Source organism: Marmota marmota, unplaced genomic scaffold (assembly GCF_001458135.2).
Source record: "Marmota marmota marmota unplaced genomic scaffold, marMar, whole genome shotgun sequence".
NCBI classification, from domain to species: domain Eukaryota; kingdom Metazoa; phylum Chordata; class Mammalia; order Rodentia; family Sciuridae; genus Marmota; species Marmota marmota.
In genome coordinates, this window is record NW_026000185.1 from 19,108,334 (window position 1) to 19,129,764 (window position 21,431).

General features: G+C 48.9%; 1 protein-coding gene across 2 annotated transcripts in view; it reads right to left on the minus strand.

Annotated features, from left to right (window-relative positions):
* Nsmce1 (NSE1 homolog, SMC5-SMC6 complex component) overlaps positions 1-21,431 on the minus strand; it is a 28,496-nt gene that overhangs the window by 5,724 nt on the left and 1,341 nt on the right. For both annotated transcript variants that reach the window (XM_015491188.2, XM_048789690.1), the window contains exons 2-4: positions 15,626-15,772; positions 1,149-1,270; positions 884-961 (exon numbers count right to left, since the gene is read on the minus strand). In XM_015491188.2, the coding sequence (XP_015346674.1) occupies positions 884-961; positions 1,149-1,270; positions 15,626-15,761 (336 nt within the window). In that variant the 5' untranslated portion in view covers positions 15,762-15,772. The remainder of the gene's footprint in view (positions 1-883; positions 962-1,148; positions 1,271-15,625; positions 15,773-21,431) is intronic.

Consider the following 21,431-nt stretch of genomic DNA (forward strand, 5'->3'; position numbering starts at 1 on the left):
GCAGGTTCAGTCCTGCGGACTCAGGGCCACTCCTGTAACCATCCCAAATCAATGATCTCCGTGTCCAGAAACCCAGGAGGGTCGCCTCCTTCTCACGCCCCACCCACCTCCCTGAAGGAGAAAAGGCAGGAAAGGAGCGAGAGCTGAATGGGGCAGCACCTCTCCTCACTGAAGGTGTGTGGGCAGGAAAGGCAGGAGAGTGGGCCACGGCTGGCCAGGGCGAGAGGCCACGCAGACTCAGGGCCAGGCAAGCACTGTGAAACTCCTGCACACAGCAGGACAGAAGCCAACAGGAATGTGGCTTCTCACGCACGCAGCTGAGTCCTAGAGCCTGGCTCTCCACTACGGCCGCCGGCAAACCCCCCGGTCTGTAAAGGACTGGCTCCAGGCCCCGTCCTCAGAGAGTCGGACTCCACAGAGCTGGAGGGAGGCTGATTGTGGCCTTGTTCACCTCCCCAGTGACCGCCATGGTTGGAGGCTGAGAACCACTGGCTCAGCCAGGTGCCCAGCCAGGCGGGTGACTAGAGGGCTGAGCCAGCAGCTCCGCGGCCTGGAGAATGTCGCCTCTCAAGTGTGGCTGTGCAGGTGGCTCCGTGGGCACCTGGTTACCAGGCAAATTCAGGTTTGTCAGTGTGAGTGGACCAGGGGTCTAGAGTCCCCACCAAGCCCCCGGGTGTAGGTGTTGCCATCCCTGGACAGCACCCAGATGGCAGCACTTGTCACTCCCGCAAGGCCCTGCTCATGCAGGCCAGCGCTTCCTTCCCAGGCAGCTGCAGTGGCCTGTGGCGTCCCCCGAGTGACCCTCAAAGACTGTCGTCCCCTTTCTAGAGGTGGAGACAGAGTTTCCCATGAGCAGCACAGGCAACAGAGCCTCTGTACTTACAGCCTTCCTAAACAGATCAAGTTCATTCTCTGCAAAATCTGTGGCCATTTTTGAAATCGAAGTTGTAGCAAGATTGACCTAAAAAATAAGTCAGCACGATGATCAGGCTGTGCCCTTCACCTGAGGGGCGACGTGTGTCGGTTCTCCCCGTGTCCCTCCCCCTGAGCCCCGTCAAGCAGGGAGCTCTCCACCGCCCAGGGGAAGCAGCCTGTCCAGCCGTTCCAGCTCCTCGCAGCGCCACCAGAGGGCACCGCCTTGCACTTACCAGGGCGTAAATGGGTCTCCCGTCATCTTCAGTGACTCCTTTCTTGATCTCGATATACAAGGACTCCAAGACACTGTTGATGTTGTTGATGAAGTCCTCCAGCTTCTCGACGGTGGCACTGCCTGGGAATCAACACGCAAGAGGTGGAGGGCTTCATCAAAATGTGTGGCCAGTCTCTGCCATTCCATGGCACCTGAACACACAGGCGGCCCAGCAGACAAGAGCGGAGGCCCCGCCCTGCGGGGTGGACGCCCACACCTTGAGGTTTCTGTCTTCCTGGAGTACTCAGATAAGCAGAGGCTGGACGGGGGCTACAGGGAGGCAGAAGGGCCTGGAGGGGGTATCAGACCTCCACAACTGCTGGGGTCTTCCTGTCTCTGCTCACGGCCAACAGCTGTGTCCCCCTCACAGTCCCCTGATCCCAATTACTGACCCAATGCACACCTTCAAGACATTGCTCAGTGAGTGCAGAGCCTGCAGTGAGCTCCCACTGCACACAGCATCATGTTCAGATCGTCACCGTGTCCCCACACAAAGCCTGTGTCCCTGCACATTCTCACACGCATGGTAGGCACCTCCTTATCCCTTTGTCCCCTCCTTCAACGTCCAAACGTGCACAGAGCACTTGCAGGCCGGGCCTGAGCTGCGTCCTGGGGGTGCAACCGTAAAGAGCTGCTGCCAAGTGAGGAGAAGGCTCGCTGGGTGCCTGTTCTAGGCACCTCTCACGCAGTGACCGATGGGTCCCACCAGCCCTTCCAGGTAGGCCTTGGCACCTCCTGAGTACAGGTGACGAGGCTGAGATGGAGACAGGAGTCCAGAGTCGCACCACCAGGCCCGTGGAGCCAGCAGTGAGTGCAGAGAGTCTGGAGCCAGCCCTGACCTGCCCACTCCTCTGCCTGCAGGAGCGAGAGCCAGAGGGGCCCACGCGCCTGAGAAGGGGGTACCCAGCGCCCAGTACGAGGGGGATGGACATCCATCAGCTGGAGAGGAAGGACAGGGAGGCTGCGGTGGGCCACGAGACAGGTGCCCTTCCTCCTGCAGGCAGAAGGCCGCTTTAAGACTGGCAGCAGAGGAGGGGGCTGGCCACCTCTGTCGTGGAGTCCCCCTTGGCGCAGGGCTCCCTGTCACACTGGGCGCATTACTGAATGCGATACTGTTTTCATGTATTAAAGCCATTTAAAAAGATCTGTGTGTAAAGATCCTCTGAAAACCACAAAGCAGACAATGTCTCCCGTTCCCGTCACAACAGGGACCCCAACACAGCAGCAGTGCGGGCAGCCGTGACTGGGCCACCATGGGCGAGAGTCTGCAATGGGGGTCCTCACAGGGACGCTGAGCGCTGTCCGTATCTGGCTTCTTACAGAGAGAAGGGGTTTCTGAGCTACCTACGTACCTAAAATGAATTAAGTTTAAAAAATAAAAGACCATCTTGGTGGCAGAGGGCACGGCCGCGTAGAGGAGTGGACCACCCCAGGCCCAGGCACCCCAGCAGGGGGGCCGACCTTCTAGGACTGCAGCTCCCAACCGGAGTTCACCTGCCCCACCCAGCACAGTTGCTAAGCCTTGATTTTGTTTTGCTGTTTTTGTTTTCAAGGTGGGACATGGATGTGGCAAAGTTGAGCAGGAAGCATGAGGACGCCCCCTGGCCCCACAGCTGGACCCTGCTGGGACGGAGGCACACGCCGCGCCTCCCGCCTCCTGCCTCCCTCGTGCGCCTTGCTTTCTGGCTCCTTCCTGTGGGCTGCCCTCCCCTCCAGCGCCCATTCCTGCTCCTCATCACAAGCCACGCAAATGGCTCTTTGTCCAGGTCCCCCGTGTCAGCGTCCCCCACGGCGGTCAGGTGGCAATATCCAGGTGCCTGACAGCCAGCTCCCGCCCTGACAAACCCGGCTGCTTTTCTTGGGTTTGTTTTGAACTCTCCCCCACCCGTGGGCTGGGAGAGCAATCCCCAGCGCCCACACCCGGGACCCAGAAAGCTGGAGCTGAGAAGTGCAGAGCCAGCATCAGCCAGGAGTGGGCTCCGAATCGGTTCACCCTGAGCAAGGGACAAAGTGCTGCCTGGAGCTGCTTCCAGCCTCAAAGCTACAGAGGAAAGAGATGTCACTATGCTTCCTGTCCATCCTCAGCCTGTCACCCAGGTGCCAATCAGCCCTACTTCCTTTGCCCAATAGCCTCCCCAGCAAATTCCTTTCTAAGTTGGCAGAATTGGGGTCTCTTGCTGTGAGCAAGATCCCTGGCATGCCCACAAATGTCAAGGCCACACCAGGTCGGCACTGCCCAACCTCCAGTCTCTAGACCAGCCAATGTCCCCTGCTTGGCCCCCACTGCTTCCCTGTCCCTGGAGGCCTTGGTGGAGAAGCTACAGGGTACAGATCTGCAAGGACACACAGGGCTAACGGCATCTGGCCCTGATATCCTATGAGTCCATGGAGATGTCAAGTGCACGAGACAAAGACAACGTCACGTGACCGGGGTAACTGCTTCCAGTCCTAGAAGGACTTTGAGGGATTTAAGAGAATTAATTAGTAACACTGCTCCTCTCTTCAGAATCCCAAATCAAAACACACACATAAAAGTGCACACACACACAAGTGCACACACACCCAGGCTTCAGGAAGTACCAAAATACCTAGCGTCCTGCAGGTCCAGCTGAGGAGAGAAGAGCACTGCGTCTCTCTTCTCAGGGAGCAGACACCCAAACTAGGGCAGCCAGCACTGGGCCCGAGCCAAGCACGGGGTCTGTGCAGCTGGGGTACCACCTGGAGGGCAGCAGCACCAGGCTAGAGCGGGCAGGCCTGCAGCACGGGACGGGACGTGCCCCGCCTCGCCGCGGGCCAGGTGTTACTCATTAGCTCGGCACATTTCACCAGCTGGTTCCAGTAACTCCAGCTGGAAAGCAGGGGGCAGCAGCGAGGTCAGACACCCGAGGGCTTCGGAAGGAGGAGGCAGCACTCGACGGGAGACTTGCCAGAAACCAGGCCCAGTGATGTCCTCTTCCCCTGGGTCTAGCCTAGAGCCCTGGGTCAGACCCCCATGTGGTCAGCACACACCAGCAGAGGAGGAGCTGAGGACAGGAAAGGGCCCAGGAGAGGACAGCGGCACTGGCCTGACCGGGAAATGCCTGGCAGTGGGCAGTGAACGCAGGGTCCAGGCAGCTGATGGGTGGCGCCAGCAGCGCCCTCCAGGAGGGGCACCGGCTCCGCTCACTCCGACACACTGCTTTTTCTGGCTACGAACATATCTTCTCCTTTTCTTTTAAAATTAAATCTTACTTTAACATTACCAGTGAACCGCTTGTTAAAACAGGGCCCTGCTTCCCAGAGGCTTCTGCAACCTAGGGCTCGCCGTCCACTCAAGCAGGCATCAGGAGGCCGGCTGGCCTAACCTCTGACCCCAAAATGGCTCTGTTCTCAACCAGACACCAAAATGGAAAATGCTATTTTTAGGCAGAGAAAATAAGAGCAAATAATAAGCCCCAGGGGCCCGAACCGCGTGCAGGCCAACTTGGTGCTATGACAGCCCTCTCATCTGACTGGACAGGCAGGTGGCCCTGCTGAGTTCCACACTAAGGATGGAGCAAGCCAGATCCTACACAGGACTCAGGTGCTGGGCAGAACTGGCCCCAAGACGCAGAGCCCTGGCTTCGAAGAGAGGCTGGCGGGGGACTCTGGGCCCACTGAGCAGGCAAGGGTCCCACCCACTGGCACTTTTAGAGCACAGCTAGTGCACAGTGATAGGGGGCAGGGCTGGAGGGAGGGCCATTTCCTGTGTGGCAAATAATTGACGCACTGGCAAACCCTCCGTAGAAGCAGGCGCCTCACCACATGCGAGCACCGCCCTCACTCTCGGAGCAGACCCCCAGGGACACCAGCATGGCAGGTGGGGGGACAAGTGTCAGAGAGGTGAAGAACTCACCCAAGATCACAAGGCCACAAAGTAACAGTCCTGACCAGATGACTGGCCACTGGTTTAATGCAATGACAAAGACTTGGGCCCTCATTAAAAATAAAATCTTACTTAGTTGAGCAATGATGCCGGAATTCCTGCAAAATGGTGAATCACTTCCACGGTGTGAGCAGCAGGGGTACAGAGGAGAGCAGGTCAGCCATCGCTCTGACTGGGAGGTGGAGACAGGGCTCTCGGTACTGATCTCTCTACTTTTCTCTATTTTCTATAGTACATACTTAAAAAAAAAAAAAAAATCCTGGTGCCACCAGCCACATAAGCTGACTCCTGAGCCCTCAGGAATCAGTCAAAGGAGAGAAGGATGAGCACCGGGGGCCAGGTGGCCATGCTCGGGCCCACAGCTCTGGAGGGGCGGACCTCCAGGCTGCTCTGTTGCAGAGGTAGCGCTCTGAGCTCCGAGCCCAGCACACAGACCATTATTTGAAAAATCAAGAGCTCATTTCAGTAGGAAAGTCCGCTCTCTGCCGGCTGCAGCGGGGGCATGAACTTAGTGCAGTACGCAGCAGGGCTCCTGCATCCTGGCGGCCTGGGTTAAGGGCCCCTAGGAGAGCACCCCTGGCATGGCTGGTGAAGGGACATACCTGCTGCTCTGAATGTAAACCCACCTGGGTGCCTTCCCCCAAGAGAGGGCTGCTGCCTGGTACTGCTGCCTGTTCTCAAGCCACCATTCACACATCGAAGGAAAGTTCTGAGTTATGACACGAATCAGCACAGAAAACGCAAATCGCCCTTGGCAGGACCTCACTGTGGACACTGCTGATACGCATTTTGCTGGAATCACACTCTGAAAACAGGAGGGCCAATATCCTTGAGTGGGTAGCAACTTTGATACCTTCTGTGATGCTCTGTCCCTGCCCCTGCTCACCCCTGAGCCTTCAAGGAGCTGATGAGAGGACTCCATAGGTGAAGGGGCGGAAGCTTCCTGGATGCCCCGACAGCTGAAAGCAGAGCAGCGCGGCTCCTCCTCAGATCCCAGTGGCGCCAAACTTGCTGAAATTAACAACCCCGCCACCGCCAGACAGAAAGCACAGTGAACAGCCACAAATCCCACCCAAAGACAGGGCTGCTCTGCCCCCAGGTTCTCCAGGAGGCTTTTAGGAAACCTGGTGATTGGTTGTTTTTAACACAAGGAGTAGTTTTTGAAAATGAGAAACACCCTAGGGCAAACCAGCCATGCCCTGGGCCAGACTCCAGTACCCCGCCTCACCAGCTTCCCAGTCCTGATTGGGCGGGCTCTGCTCTGAGGAGCTCCCTGGCCCCCAGGCAAGCGCGGCTGTTTCTCAGGCCGGAAGGTGAGCACCTCAAAGGACAGACTGGCTGCGCTCCTTCCCTGGAGGGACTGACACACAGGCAGACAGCAAAGGCCAGATCACATAGAAACAGAACTCTGACCCACGATCCGCAGCACCAGCCTAGGAACCCACCATGGCTGCAGTGCCTGCTGGGAGGCCAGCTCCCCACCCCAGGCCAGACCACAGGGAGTCAGACCACCACCTCCAGCAACCAGTCCAAGGAGCCCCACGAGAGCCCCGATAATAACTGGATGAATAACTCACCGTTTCCCTGTTCCCAGCCTAGGACCACCAGACAAAGGCAAATGCCCATCCCTAACCAGTCCCACAGGATGGCCACTGATCACCCACCTGCCTCCAGCGTCAGAGCAGCCCAAAGCCTTGCTTCCCTTAGGAGGCCTTCCCGATCTGCCGCCTGACCGTGTCACCACTGAAACACAGGAGTGCGCTGGCTCCCTGCTGGAGAAGGCCCAGGACGGTGGCCTCTGCTTGTCTTCAATCACCGTCTATGTGCAGGACCCAGTTCAGGCCCGTTCCCAGGAGAGGCAGTGACCTGCAAGTGCAGCTGTGTGGTCCTGTCGGAGAGATGGCGCCAGCCTGCCACTTCCATGCCAGCTCCTGTACCCAGCCCTCTTCTGAGTCCCCACCTTGAGCCCAAAGTGTGCAACACCTCCTCTGGTCTCTGGGTGTCCCCTCCATCTGTCTTCCGCAGGCAGCCTAAGCAGAGACAGATGCCAGCATCCCGCCTGCAAGCCACGGTGGCTCCCTGAGCCTTGCACACTGCTGCGAGACCTGCCCCAACTGCTCCAAAACAGGGTCCCTCTCCCACTGCCACAATGACCTTTTAGTCACTTTTGCCTGAGGTTCCCCCCATCTCAGCCCCTCTGCATGTGTCCTTCCGGGGTACAGGGTCTCCCTGGATCTGCAGGGCTGCTCCTGGTCACCAGGAACTCCCCACGGCACCTCCACAGGAGGCCCAGCAGCGGCCACACCCAGGCGCACTCCCCACACCACCAGGTGCCTTCTGCCAGCACTGGCCACCCCGCGCCCTCCCTGCTCTCCAGAGCCCTCACCCTCCACTCTGCTCTCTGCGATGAGGGCTCTGAGGCTGGGCTGCTGTCTTGGTCACCCTGACCTAGAGAACACCCAGGCACAGCCGAGGTCTGACATGCTCACCAACAGAGTCCCATGCTTGGGTCTTGAACGCCCCCCAAAGGTCCATTGCTGAAGGCCTGATCCCCAGAACGTGGGAGATGTGGTACCTGTAGGAGGTGGGGCTGGCAGAGCCAAGTCACCGGGGCCTTGGAGATATGGGACCCCCCATCTCCCATGCTTACAGGGCTTCCTAGACCCAAAGGATCCCGTCTCAGCACGTAACGACTGCCTGCTGTAAATTGGGCATTTAAAAAATTCGAGTCACAGATGTCACTCTTCATGCTCATTTTTTGCCACTTTTCAGTTGTGGTCCTGGATTTGATCCCGATTAACTAGAGAAGCAGCTGGCGCTGACAGTAGTGAGCTGTGTTCCTCGTGGCCAAAGGGGGAAATGAACGATGGAATCATGAAACACAAGGTGGTGTTATTTGGACGGAGCTTCTAATCATTACTGAGTCTATCTTGGGAAGAGAAGGTGCTTATAAATGTGATGGCAGACCCAGTAAACTGCACGTCACCAGCACCGTCACCACCACGACCACATACAGCCTGATGACGCTCACAGGCCTAAAATCACGCGAGGACACTGGAGCCAATGCAGGCAGGGGAGTGAGCATCTGTGTCCTGGGCAGAGCAGATGGAAGATCCCACAGAGACCAGAAAGATCTGCAGACGTCCATGTTCCGGTGACACTGTCCTCACCGACCTACTCTTATGCACACGCACTTCAGGTGGCTGGGTTTGTTCAAACTTATTACACTCAATGGAAAAATTCCAGATCCTAATTTTTTTAATCTAAACTTTTAGATATGGTACCTAATTTGTCTTTAGAACACTAGATAATTCAAAAAAGTCACTAAAATTAACATGAAATATAACAATACAGCAAAACCAGTCACAAAACATTGGAGCTGGAGACTATGGACCGGCACCTCACAGCTGGTGGCAACACGTCTTAAAAAGAAGAAATACCAACAGATGCTAAAACTAGTGGGTCAAGTTGGGAATGCAATACTTGACCTTGTCTCAAAATACCATCCTGCAAAACACTGACCCCAGAGCTCTTTAGCTTTGCAGTGGAGGATCCTGGCAGGCCCATCCTCCTCCACATCACGCCCCAGGCAGGGAGAGCACACCACTCTGCAGGCTCCTAAGGCAAAGCCTGACTCTGATCAGGAGGAAGCATCGGACAAACCTAAGCTGAGGAGCACACCAGGGATCAGGCAAGGGGGCCCCCAAGAACTGGGCCAGGAGGCAGGAAGCAACACTTGTGGTAAGCCTGGCACCTGTGAACCACCTGGCTGGCACACCAAACCCTGAGAATTTCTGTTTCCTGGTTTGCAAGGTGAGGGAACTGGACCTGATGATTCCCACCACAAAATTCTGGCTGCCCAAGCTCTTCTATCAAAGAACAGAAGATCAGCTCCCAAACATCTTAAGGCAAATAACTCTGAGGGAGCTGTCACCAGTTGTGGGTTTTGGTGACTTTGTGCCTCTGCCCCTCAGTAAACACACATGATAAACGGAGTAGAGACTCCAATCAAGAGTGGGGCTCAGGCTTGAGGGCACACTCAAACCCCACACAGGGACACACCACACAGCTCACTGCAGGGACATTCTACCACAGAATGGGCAGGCCTGAGCACCTGCTCCCCGAGGGGCTTTGGACCCTGGGAAGGCCCCAGAGTCCAGGCTCTCCATGTCTCTTATTCTTACAAAACAGAACAGAAGGCACTTCCGGTAACTAATGTACCTACTGGCTCTCTTCTGAGCAGACTTCAGGAAGGTGCTTCTTGCAGGTGGCCTAGGTCAGGGCCTGCACAAAGCCATTTCCTGATAAGGCACCTGTCCTCCTGGAGTCCCATGCAGACAGCATAGGGCTTGACATTCTAGAATTATCCCATGTGGCTACTGAGCACTAAAATGTGCCCTATCTAAATTCAGACATGATCTGAAGTATAAAATACACACTGGATTCCAAAGACATATTTTTTTAAATGTGAAATAACTCATCAGTAACCTTTTATGTTGATAATATATAGAAATAGTATTCTTTTGGAAATTCATTTCACCTGTTTCTTTTTACTGGAAACTTACCTACGTGGCTCACATTATATTTCTATCAGACAGTGCTGTCCACAGCATAACTAGCCAGTGACAGTTCCTGCCTGCTTTACAGTTGGGGACCTGAAGCACCCATGTATGGGGGCTTGACCAACACTATACAGACACCAAGTAGCAGACTGAGTTTAAGCTCAGATTTTTCGGTTTTGTTGAGGTACAACTGACACAAAATAAACAGTCCACATTTAAAATGTACATTAAAGTCTGACATATATACATGAAACCACACCACAGTCAAGATAACACATATATCTGTCACCACCCAAGTTTCCTTGGGCCTCTCTGTAACCCCTCTCTCCCACCTCCCTCCACCCTCCCTTACACCATCCCAGGCAATCACTGAACTATTTTTTGTTCTGCAGCCTTATGTGTTGCCTAGAATTATACATAATGGGTTTCATATGGTATATGTTTTTTTTTTCCTGGTTTCTTCCACTTAGCAAAACCACTTTGGGATTCTTTCACACGGTACCATGTAGCTTTTTATTGCTAAGTAGCACACCATTGTATGTACATACCATAATCCGTCATCTATTCACCCACTGATGGGCAACTAGTGTTTCTCTGGGGCCATTACAAGTAAACCTATTCTGAATATTTCTGCATGCGCTGAGTGCAGTGGCGATTGCCTGTAATCCCAGCAGCGTGAGAAGCTGAGACAGGAGGATGGCGAGTTCAAAGCCAGGCTCAGCAACTTAGCAAGGCAATAAGCAATTCAGCAAGACCCTGTTTCTAAATAAAATATAAAAGGGGGGTGGGGATGTGGCTCAGTGGTTAACTGCACCTGGATTCAATCCCAGTACCAAAAATTAAAAATAAAAAAGACTTTGCACAGACATGTATCTTCATTTCTCTGAGTAAATACCTAAGAGCGGAATGGCTGGAGCATATGAAACTGTCTGTTTCCCCAAATGGCTGTCACATTTTACACTCCTCACAGTGGTATATGGAAAGTTGAGTTCTTCCGTGTCCTTGCCAATTCTTAGTATTCAACTTCAACCCCTCTCACAGGTGCACAGCGGGGTCTCCCTCTGGGTTTGCACCCCCGATGCCTAATGCTCACAGGCCACCTGTATAACTTACTAGAAGTATCTCTTCAAATCTTCAGCCCATTTTTTATTGGGTTGCATGTTTTATTACTGAGTTTGGAGAGTTCTCCAGATTTTCTGCATGTAAGTCATTTATCAAATACAGAATTTGTAAAGGTTTTCTCCCAGTATTTTGCTTCTCTTTTCATCCGATAAACAGTATATTTTAAAGAACATGAGTTTTTACATCAAAATCTTGTTCTTTTTTTAATTTTTTTTTTAGTGGTTGATAGACGTTTATTTCATTTATTTATATGTGGTGCTGAGAATCAAACCCAGTGCCCCCCACATGCCAGGCAAGTGCGGTACTGCTGAGCCACCATCCCAGCCCCTATTTGTTCTTTTTTTTACATTTTTTTTTTAGTTGTAGATGGACACAATACTTTTATTTATTTATTTTCATATGGTGCTGAGGATCAAATCCAGTGCCTCACACTTGTGAGGCAAGTACTCTGCCACTGAGCCACAACCCCAGCCCTCTAATTTTTTATGGATCATACTTTTGGTGCTGAGTCTAAGAAATCTTTGCCTAACCCCATGTCACAAAGACTCTTTCAGTTCTGAAAGAAGTTTCAGTTCTAGGTTTTACTTTTAGGCCTCTGGTTCATTTTGAGTTAATTTTTGTACAGGGGGTAAAGCATGGCTCAAATTCATTTTTTAAATCTGGAGATCCCATTACTCCAGCACCATCGTGGAAAACACTATTTCCACTGACTCGCCTTCACACTTCTTCAAAAACTACGTGTGACCATTTCTAGACTCTGTATTTTGTTCTACTGACCTATGTGTCTCTTTGTACCACTGTCCCATTGTTACGACGACAGGAGCTACCCGAGTCTTGAAATCAGTGGTGCCAGTCCTCCAAGCTTTCTGTGACCCAATAAATAGATGTTGCCTGTCCTTCTGAGTCTTGTGAGTCATTCCAACAAATTATCAAACACAGGAGAGGGGCTGTGGAAACCCAAGCTTCACAGATTGTCAGCCACAAGAACAGATGGCCCAGGACTTGCCATCTGATGTTGTGGCAATCTACAGACTGAGTCCTTTTAACTTGGGGACTCTGGTGCTAACTCTGGGTGGACAGTAAAATAAACTGCTGAATACTCAGCTGGTATCTGGAGAACGGGAGAAGTGGTGTCACAAAAGGTATCGTGTGTTTAAGGTCAAGAGGGAAAACTGCCTGCCTCTCAAGGGACCACTGTCCTTCACTGACTAACGTCCAGGATTTCATACGTTTGCCCACTTCTGGATTGTTTCAGGCGGGTAAGTACACTGGTCCCTGTATTCCCTCTGGGCCAAAAGTGGAAATCCTCAAGCCTGAGTCTTCTTACCCACTGCTCTCTAACTCCTGGGCCTGCTACCACCAAGGGCTTCTGCTGGAACCCTCTGACCCCCTTGTCTGTTGACTCAGGAGACCCAAGGAGAAACAAAAACTAGCAGATACATGAGGCTCTCACACAGCTTTGCTGGCTAAGGGGACACATGCACAGAAGCTAGCTGTGGCTCAAAACCAAAAGTCTCTAGGAACACAGGCCCTCAGCACCGTTCTGAAAGGTCAGACCCAAAGCTTTGCATTGGAACTTCAGAAAAGAATCTAAACTCTTCACTGGCCCGAAGAATCTGGGAATGTTTCCCCTGAAAGACAGGAAGAAGAGAGCCCCAACAAAACCCCAGAACAAGAAGTGCTTTGACAGCTGGACGCACCCCGGGCAATGGCACGTAGACGAGCCTGCAGGTTCAATCACTCCGCAGCCTCCCAGCTCTCCTAGAAGGGAGATGTTTTCCCATTTGATTTGAGGGGATTTTCCTGGGCGTCTCTTCACAACACAGGAGAGTCCTGCAATGAGACTGAGTCTGGGAAGTACTGACTTGATTTTAAATAGCTTCCTCTCATCATTACTTGTTTTAAAATCTCTCTAGTAACAAAAACACATGGGAATAAATATTTTTTGTTTGTCTTTAATGAGGAACAGGAGAAGACAGACTGTTGCTATGTCCTGCTCACCCCGCCATGACCACATTTGGGGCAGAGAAATCAAACATAAAGTGTGAAAAATACAGTAGCCCAGCCCTCACCTCCAATCCACGGTTTCACTTTCCACGGTCTTAGTCACCTGAGGTCAACCACAGTCAGGGTCAGTACAAACAACAGGTATCATGAGAAAGAGAAAGAGACGCTACTTTGACATAACTTTACTCAAGTGTACTGTTTTTTGTTTTGTTTTTGTTTTTTAGTATTTCTTTTTTAGTGTTTTGAGGGGAACACATTATCTTTATTTTATTTGTATGTGGTGCTGAGGATAGAACCCAGCGCCTCATGCTAGACGAGCGCTCTATCTCTTGAGCCCTAGCCCCAGCCCCTGGAGTGTACTGTTCAAGTTGCTGTCTTTATCATCAGTTGTCCATCACTACTGTCTGACTTATAAATTTTATCACAGGTATATATGTATGTCAGTATAGGAGAAACCACACACACACACACACACACACACAGTTCAGTACAACACCTAGTTTCCGGCATCCACCACTGTGGATCGTGCACCATATCCCCTGTTGATAAGGGGGAAACAAACTATAAATCAGTTCCTAGACACAGTCTATAGGACTTTCCTAAATTAGATCATAACTATTTTAAAGGTCAAGAAAAGGCAAAAACACTTTCATTCTGACTACTCAGGCCTCTGTGGCTCCTTGCACTGAACTGTGAAACTTCCCCATCGACAGTGAAGCTCACAAACGGACTTGTGTAAGAAACTAAAAGGGAGAGAAATGAATTGTCACAGAGATAAGAGTCAGTCTCATGCTATCTCTGGAGGACCGAGAGGCCCCTTTAAAGTCCTATTGTGCTTTTAAAGAGAAGGAGAAGCCAGATTGACAAGTATCATATTCCCTTTCAGTACAGAAGTCTCACATTTAAAATCCCTCCCCGCCACAGTTCAGACAGACACAGCATTCAGCACAGATCCTCACGGGACAGTTCTCACCTCAGCGTGGGTTATGCCTCTTCCTCCCTCAAGTTCCCCAAGAGGTCTGCACTGCCCCAGGAATTAAGCCACAGCCCACCACCTGGCTCCGGGCTCTCACAGCTTCACCTGCACTTGAGGAGCGTGCACTCCCTCCCTACAGGTCACAACTGCTCTTCAGGTCCCAAGGCATGTTTTTAGTGGGTCAACGACATCTGGGTACACACAAGTGAGCACAGCTACGCAGGGCTCCTTACTGCAGGACCCTCCAGGTCTCTCACGTGTTCCTGTGCACCGCTGAGCTCCAGGAGGCCCCCAGAGGGGCTCAGCGGGACCAGAGCTCGGGATAACACACCTTCCACCACCTCCTTACACTCCTCCTCCTTCTGCACAATTTGTAGAAACAGTCTCTGTGCCCGCCCGCTCCTCTGTGCCCGCCGGCCCGCTCCCCTGCTGACCCCGCACTGAGCAGCCATCTGGGACCCGCCTTCTGACTCCATCATGCTGCACCGACTCAGTTCTGGAAGCCTGGCACCCTCTCCCACGGGCAGGGACCTGTGTGCTGTGCACCCCACACCCCAGCCCCCTTTTCTCACTCCTCCTGCCTTGACTCACCGCTATTATTTTTCTACTTTTCTCTTGAAAAGGAGAGATGCAAAAAGACAAAAATGCAGAAGAAAGATCACTTAATTCTCACAAATCAGAAGTGGCAGCCATTAGACTGTGCTAGGATGGCACTTGTCCTCAAGTGTTCTTTTTAATAAAAGACACAACAGGATGAAGACTGAAGAGTCCTCCGACTTCCACTGCCCACTCACTCCCTCCTCTCACCAAAAGCAAGTGGCTCCCCAACGCCTGCTCACTCTCTCCAACGCCTTCTCACCCTCCCCGACGCCCGCTCACCCTCCTGGTCTCTGCTTCACTTCCCTTGTGGATGAATTCCAAAACAACAAAAATTATTTTGTACTTTACAAAAAAATGTAACAAATTGACAGCATACAATCAGCATAACTCTTCGACTTCCTTTTCAACAAGATCTACTCATACTGACACTCAGCCAGATCTTGCATTTGTTTGGTTGTTTTGTTTTGGTGCTGGGATTGAACCCAGGGGTGCTTTACAGTCCTTCTGCAACTTCGCCAGCCCTTTGTTTTTAATTGTTCATTTTGAGATAGGATCTCACTAAGGCGCTTAGTCCCTCACCAAGTTGCTGAGTCTGGCCTTGAACCTGTTATCCTCCTGCCTCAGCCTTCCGAACAGCTGGCTGAGATCTGCCAATATTGATTCTACTGATCCCTCAGGATCCACCCTGATGGTTGACTGCTCTCTCCAGGTCCTGAGAACATGAACCAAGCCCTGACTCCAGGGCGCCACACGTTCCCACCGACTCCCCCCAGTGACCCACTGAGAAGGTGTGCTCCCAGCTGGCACAGGGCAAGGACGGCACTCGTTTCAGGTCTTATTGGGTGTAAGGCTGTGCCCGCTGCCTGTGCTACGCTGCCCTCTTGCTAAAGAGAGCATTGAGGTCTTTCCCGTGGTGCTCTGTACGCATCACCTCTCCTGGCGCTCTGAACCACCCTACGAGCTGCATAGAATTACTATCCCCATTTAAGAGTCCAGGAAACTGAGGCCGAGCACATGCTGGTGCTTGGTGTGAACCACGACTTTACGGCTTCAGAGTCCAAAAGTTCTCCTCTGTTGGGCTGAATGTCAGATTGACTTGGGGGGCTGGGGAGAAGTGGGTGAGGAGATAGAGAGACAGCTGATGGAAGAGACCTGAATGCTCTCGGCAGACTTGCTGGCAACTCGTCACCTGGCATTATACCAGTATCATCAGTCCCAACTGACACACAACCAGGACGTGCTGGGAACAGGGAGGCGGCACTTACTGTCATGGACCCTGTAGCAGTGCTTCTGCAAGCGCCTGACGTCCCACTCTTCCAGCACACCGTGAGTCATGAGCAGCTGCAGGAAGCGTCGATGGACATCGGTCATGACGCCCATTCTCTTCCCACTTCCCTGCATGTGTAGAGGAGCTGGAAAGAAACAAATGAAACCCAGTCACGCTAAGCACACCACAAGCACTGTCCTGGTTTGTATTAATTCATGTTAATATAACTTCACTATGGTTTTAAAAATCAAGTTTTGCATGCCAACTACTACACAAGGGGCAGGGGCTGGGTCCTAAGGTGGGGAGCGGGCAGGGATTCTGGAGCCAGAGGCCTGGGTTCACAGCCGGCTCCGCCACTTATTAGGTGTGTTCAGTTAGGCCATTTAGAGTCTCCCCGGGCTTCTGTTCCAATCTACAAAGTGGGAATCATGACAGAAATAGCCGCCAAAGAACTGCTACAAAGACTCAATGAGTTCATACATGTAACAGTCTGGGAACACAGTACGCACTAAATCACTGCGAGCCATTTTTACTATTAGATAATTCTGAATCTGACCCTTGGCTCAGCCACTAACCAGATTTATGGCCTTGGAGAAACTTAGCAGAGGCCTTGTTTTCTTCCTATAAAATTATAATAACATTCATTGCTTAGAAAACTGCTAGTAAACACTTAATAAAAGTTAGCTTCCTTTTCCTCTCCACAAACCTCCAATAAATCACCTGTCATGGTCGGGCTGTGGGCTATTCTTAACATCCCTGCTCGCCAATAAAATGGGCTTTTCACAAACCACAGAGAACAAATGACACAAGGCCGGATCCAAACACCTGCTCCCACCACAAAGAGGCAGCACAGTGCAGGGACCAAGAGCAAGGACTTGGAACCAGACAGGCAGCCCTGGGACCTGGGTTGTGTATTCAAATGCAGATTCCAGGGCCCAGTCCTGGAGGGTGCAACTGCAGTGGAACTCAAAATTCTAAGGTGCTAACAGTCACCTTGGGTGAGACCATGACTCAGGACAAGAGATCCGCTGTGACTTCAGGGAATCGACAGCACAGAGACATTTTCAGCTAAGTGCCCAGTGTCCCTAAGGCTAAGTCTACTCAGCTATAAAGCAGGGAGTAGAGTTAAGTACTTTCAAGGCATAAGATGAGGTTCAAGAGGGAGGTGACCAGCAAAGGCTTGCCAAGAATCTGGCACGTGACAGATACACAAAAATGCTGCATCATCAGCTGGACCTCCAGCCCAGGTCCAGCGATTCTGCCTGCCTGCCTGCCTGCCAGATGGCTTCCAGAATACCTCACCAGCATCTCCACCTCAAATGAACTGGACCATCCTTTCCTCACAGCACCTCAGCCCCTCTCCCCGCTGAGTCTCTCTGTCAATCATCTGACCTGGAAGGTCCCAGCCACGCAGCCCTAGAGACCACTGACCTCAACTCAGACTCCTGTCCTCCTTTCCCCCAGCCTCAGAACCCAGCAGTCCTCAGGTGCATCACCCACCAAGAGGGTCAGGAGCCTTCGTCCACCTGTTCTGATTTCATGAGTTCAGCACCTTCTGGCTTGCAGGGCACACGGGGATTCGATGTGCCAGGCCAGGGGACTTGGGCTTTTATCCTGGAAACTGCGGAACTGAGGCCTTCCAGACTAAGGGTCTTCAAGGAGGAAGACGACTGAGCCACACTGTGGAGGTGGACTAGCGGGGAAGACACAGAGTCCAGTAAGCAACCTACCCAACACATCCAGCAAGCGGGGACGAGGGTATCAATGAAGTTTGACAGAGGGGACAAAGGATAGGAATCATGATCACAACCATGACATCACCATCAAATCCAAACAGGGTGAATTCTAAAATATCTAGCGAGGCACATCCTAGTAAAAGTACAGAAGAACAAAGATTAAAAACAACCAAAGAGTAGGCAAGGTTACTTTCAAAAGAGCAACAAGGAGACTTGACAACTGACTTCACAACAGTAAAAATGGAGTGTGTTACATCTTCACTGTGCTGGGAGGGTGTGTCCTTCAACAGACCATTTGATACCCAGCTAAAGACTGAGGGTGAAATAAAAACATCTCCAAATAACAAAAATAAATAAATAAAAAGGAAGAGTAAGTGAGACCCTCCCTACGGGAAATGCCAAAGTACAAATTTCAGGAAGAAAGGGATACCAGCTGAAAATGCAGGACAGAGTGAAAGTGGTAAATATATGACCACGTTCTAGCTGATTTGTTAAGTGTGTAAAACAGTAAAAAGAGGATTTGAGATCTTTTTAAATTAAGATAAATGAAAATAATATCATATAAATTGGGAGGTAACTGGCCACTAGAATTTCTGTTCTAACATCCTTATGATGATTGTGAGAAGAATCAAAACACTTATGAATTGTACACTTGCATTTTACAATTTCTAGCATAACTATTTTAAAAACCAGAAGTAGCATACATTTTCAAAATTAGGAAAATAATAGGAGAAAAATACAATTAATCCTAAGGAATACAACAAAGGAGTAAAGAACAGAGAACAGGCATACATAATAACCATAAAAAATAGACGAAATAAATCCAATTAGATTAGTAATCACAATGAACAAAAATCGACTACATATTCTGATTTAAAGAAAAGGACCATCAGACCAATTTTAAAACTTTTAAAGTTAATAATAAACAAAATCTAGCTATATATTACAAGCTACTTGCAAAATGTAAGAATGCTGAAAAACCAAAGGCAAAACAGTCGAGAAAGATATACTCTGCAAACTGACAGAGTTGGTGTGATTTTTAAGATGAGAAAAAATCAATTTAAAGGTAAAAAAAAGATTACTAGCGATAAAGAAGGTCATCACAAAGTGATAAAAAGTTTCATCAAGAAGATATAACAATCTAAAACGTTTAGGCAGTTAATAACAGAGAATCAAAAACACTCTAGATAAAATTGTCCAACTACAAAGCTAAACTCAGAAGTGCACAGTGGGAGATGTCAACACAGCCTTGGATTAAAGTGGACAGAACAACCAGTACAGAGAGGAGATCTGCAGGACACAGTAAAGCTCTAGCTGACAGGCGAGCATAAACACTGTCCCCGACAGCTAGAATACACGCATCAGCACACCCAAAGTAATCATGCCAACTGCCCAACAAATTGGCAAATTTCAATGGGCCTCCTACTGACTGCGGCTCTGACCCTGAAGGAAGGAAGCTGGAAACCACAACGACCCTCATTTGTTTAGAATTTAAGAAACACATTCTAAACAATCCATTATCAAAGAGGAATTATTAGTAGGGATCAGGAAATATTTTGAACTGAACAATCACAAAACATTACACAATAAAAAGTGATGGGAAACAAATCAAATAGAAAATAAACAGCATTAAGTATTTGTGTTCTTTTTAAAAGGAGGAAATGAAATAAAGCAAATTATGTTACTTGTATACACAAATGTCACTATGAACACCTCTATTGTGTATAATTATTTACAAATATGTCACTATGAACACATGTGTAATGCACTAATAAAAGGGGGGCTAAAAAATTAATGAGTTAGGAATCCATCTAAATAAGCTATAAAAAGAACAATAAGTGTTAAAGGAAAATAATGCACAGCAAAAATTAATAAAATAAAAAAATAAGCCTATACTTAAGAACAAAACCAAAAATATTCTTTAAAAAACCAACATAGTGAACAGACTCTGATGAGATTTCCCAAGAGAACACTTACAAATAAATAAGCAGTATTTGGAATGAGAAAAGAAAAACTAATTGCAGATGACACAAAGATTTTAAAAGAAAAACAATTTATAACAATCTGAAATTTTAAATAAGTACAAAGTCATAGGAAACTCATTCAAAAGTGATGAAAATAATTTGAAAACATAAATAGCCAATATCTTTCAGGATCACAGCTTCAATAGTCCTAAGCAAAATGTTAAACCTAACTCCAGCAACATGAAAATGAAACATTATTATTTATTTGGGTTTATTCCAGCAATGATTATCATTTGAAAATCAATCACTGTGAGTCACCACATTATAAGGGGAAAAGCATACAATTATCTTAATAGATGCAGAAATAATTGACAAATTTCAACATTTATTCATACTAAAAACAACAAATTTGGAATAGAGGGAAACTTCTTTTATATACTGAATGACATCTACAAAAAACCTACAGCAAACATAAAATGTTGAAAACATTTAAAAATCCAAACTAATCCACTGCAATTCAATCAATGAAGTTCCAATCAGAATCCCAGTAGGCTCTGTGTATATGATTTGACAAGATGATTCTAAAATGTACATGGAACACCTGGAGGCAAAACAGCAGACATTCTTGGGGAAGAAGGTGGGAGGACCTGTCCTACTGGATATCAAGACTTACTGTATCAATACAATACTTACTGTATGGATATCAAGATATCAAGACCGGAGTAATGAATAGAGATGGCAATGGTATGGGATGTCAGGACAACTGGTCATCCATGTTTAAAAATAATTAAATATGATCTCATACAATATATAAAAATTGACTCTGGAAAATTAAAAATTAAGGAAAAGCTATAAAACTTTTTAGCTGACAATATAGGAGAATATCTTTTATGTCTCAAGAGTAGGAAAGAATTTCTTTTTTTTAATATTTATTTTTTAGTTTTAGGTGGACACATATCTTTATTTTACAATTATGTGGTGCTGAGGATCGAACCCAGTGTCCCTGCATGATAGGAGGGCACTCTAACAATGAGCCACAATCCCAGCCCCAAGAATAGGAAAGAATTTCTTGACAATTTTCTTTGAAAAGGTACAAACCAGAAACAAATATGCTGATAAATTTGAATATTCCCTCTAATATGAGGATACTAACCCATAGCAAGGGAGGGTAGGGAGGGGCAGTATAGAAGTTCACTGGATTAGACAGAGGAATGAAGGGAAGGGATGGGGGATGGGAAGAAGAAAGCCGTGGAATGGAATGAATGGGACATTACTTTCCTCTGCTCACATATGAATACACGACCAGTGAAACTCCACATCCTACACACCCACGAGAATGGGATCAAAACTGTAATGGGTCGCACCCCGTGTGTGTATAATATGTCAACATACACCCTTACTGTCATGTATATCTAAAAACAAATTAAATTTTTTTATTTTGTTAAAATTAAGAACCTCTGTTCACCAAAATACCAAAGGGTAGGAGAGAGAGGAAGAAAAGGGAAGGGGACGGTCACAAACTAGAAGATATATAAAATACATGCAATCCACAAAGACTTATACTCAGCATATATAAAAGACTCCCACAAATCAGAATGGGAAAGAAAATCAAAAGAGAAAAATGAGCAACAAAAAATTCACAGAAAGAGGATGCATAAGTGATAAGTAAGCACATTAAGAGATGCTCCATCTCAAGGCTATGGCACCAATGAGCACTAAAGTCAGAGCCGAGTAATGTCTCACCCACCAACAACTGGGTAAAAATTTTAAAGAATGGTTGAGGGTCAAACTTTCATCCACTACTGGCTGAGTACAAATTCTTATAACCACTTCAAATAACAATCTGATATATCCCCAGGAATCTGCTATTAGGTATACACCTTAAAGAAACTTTCACCTGTGCCCCAGGAAATATGTTTCTAGAAGAACTATGTAACAACAAAAGCCTGACAGCAGTATGAATGCTGCCCACTGAAGAATGGCTACATAAAATCATTATATCAAGATATTCAAAACAGCAATACAGGCGAATGAAGGAGAACTACTCACATCAATCTGTGTATTGGGATCCCATTTATATAAAACCCCCAAACCAGCAAAGCCA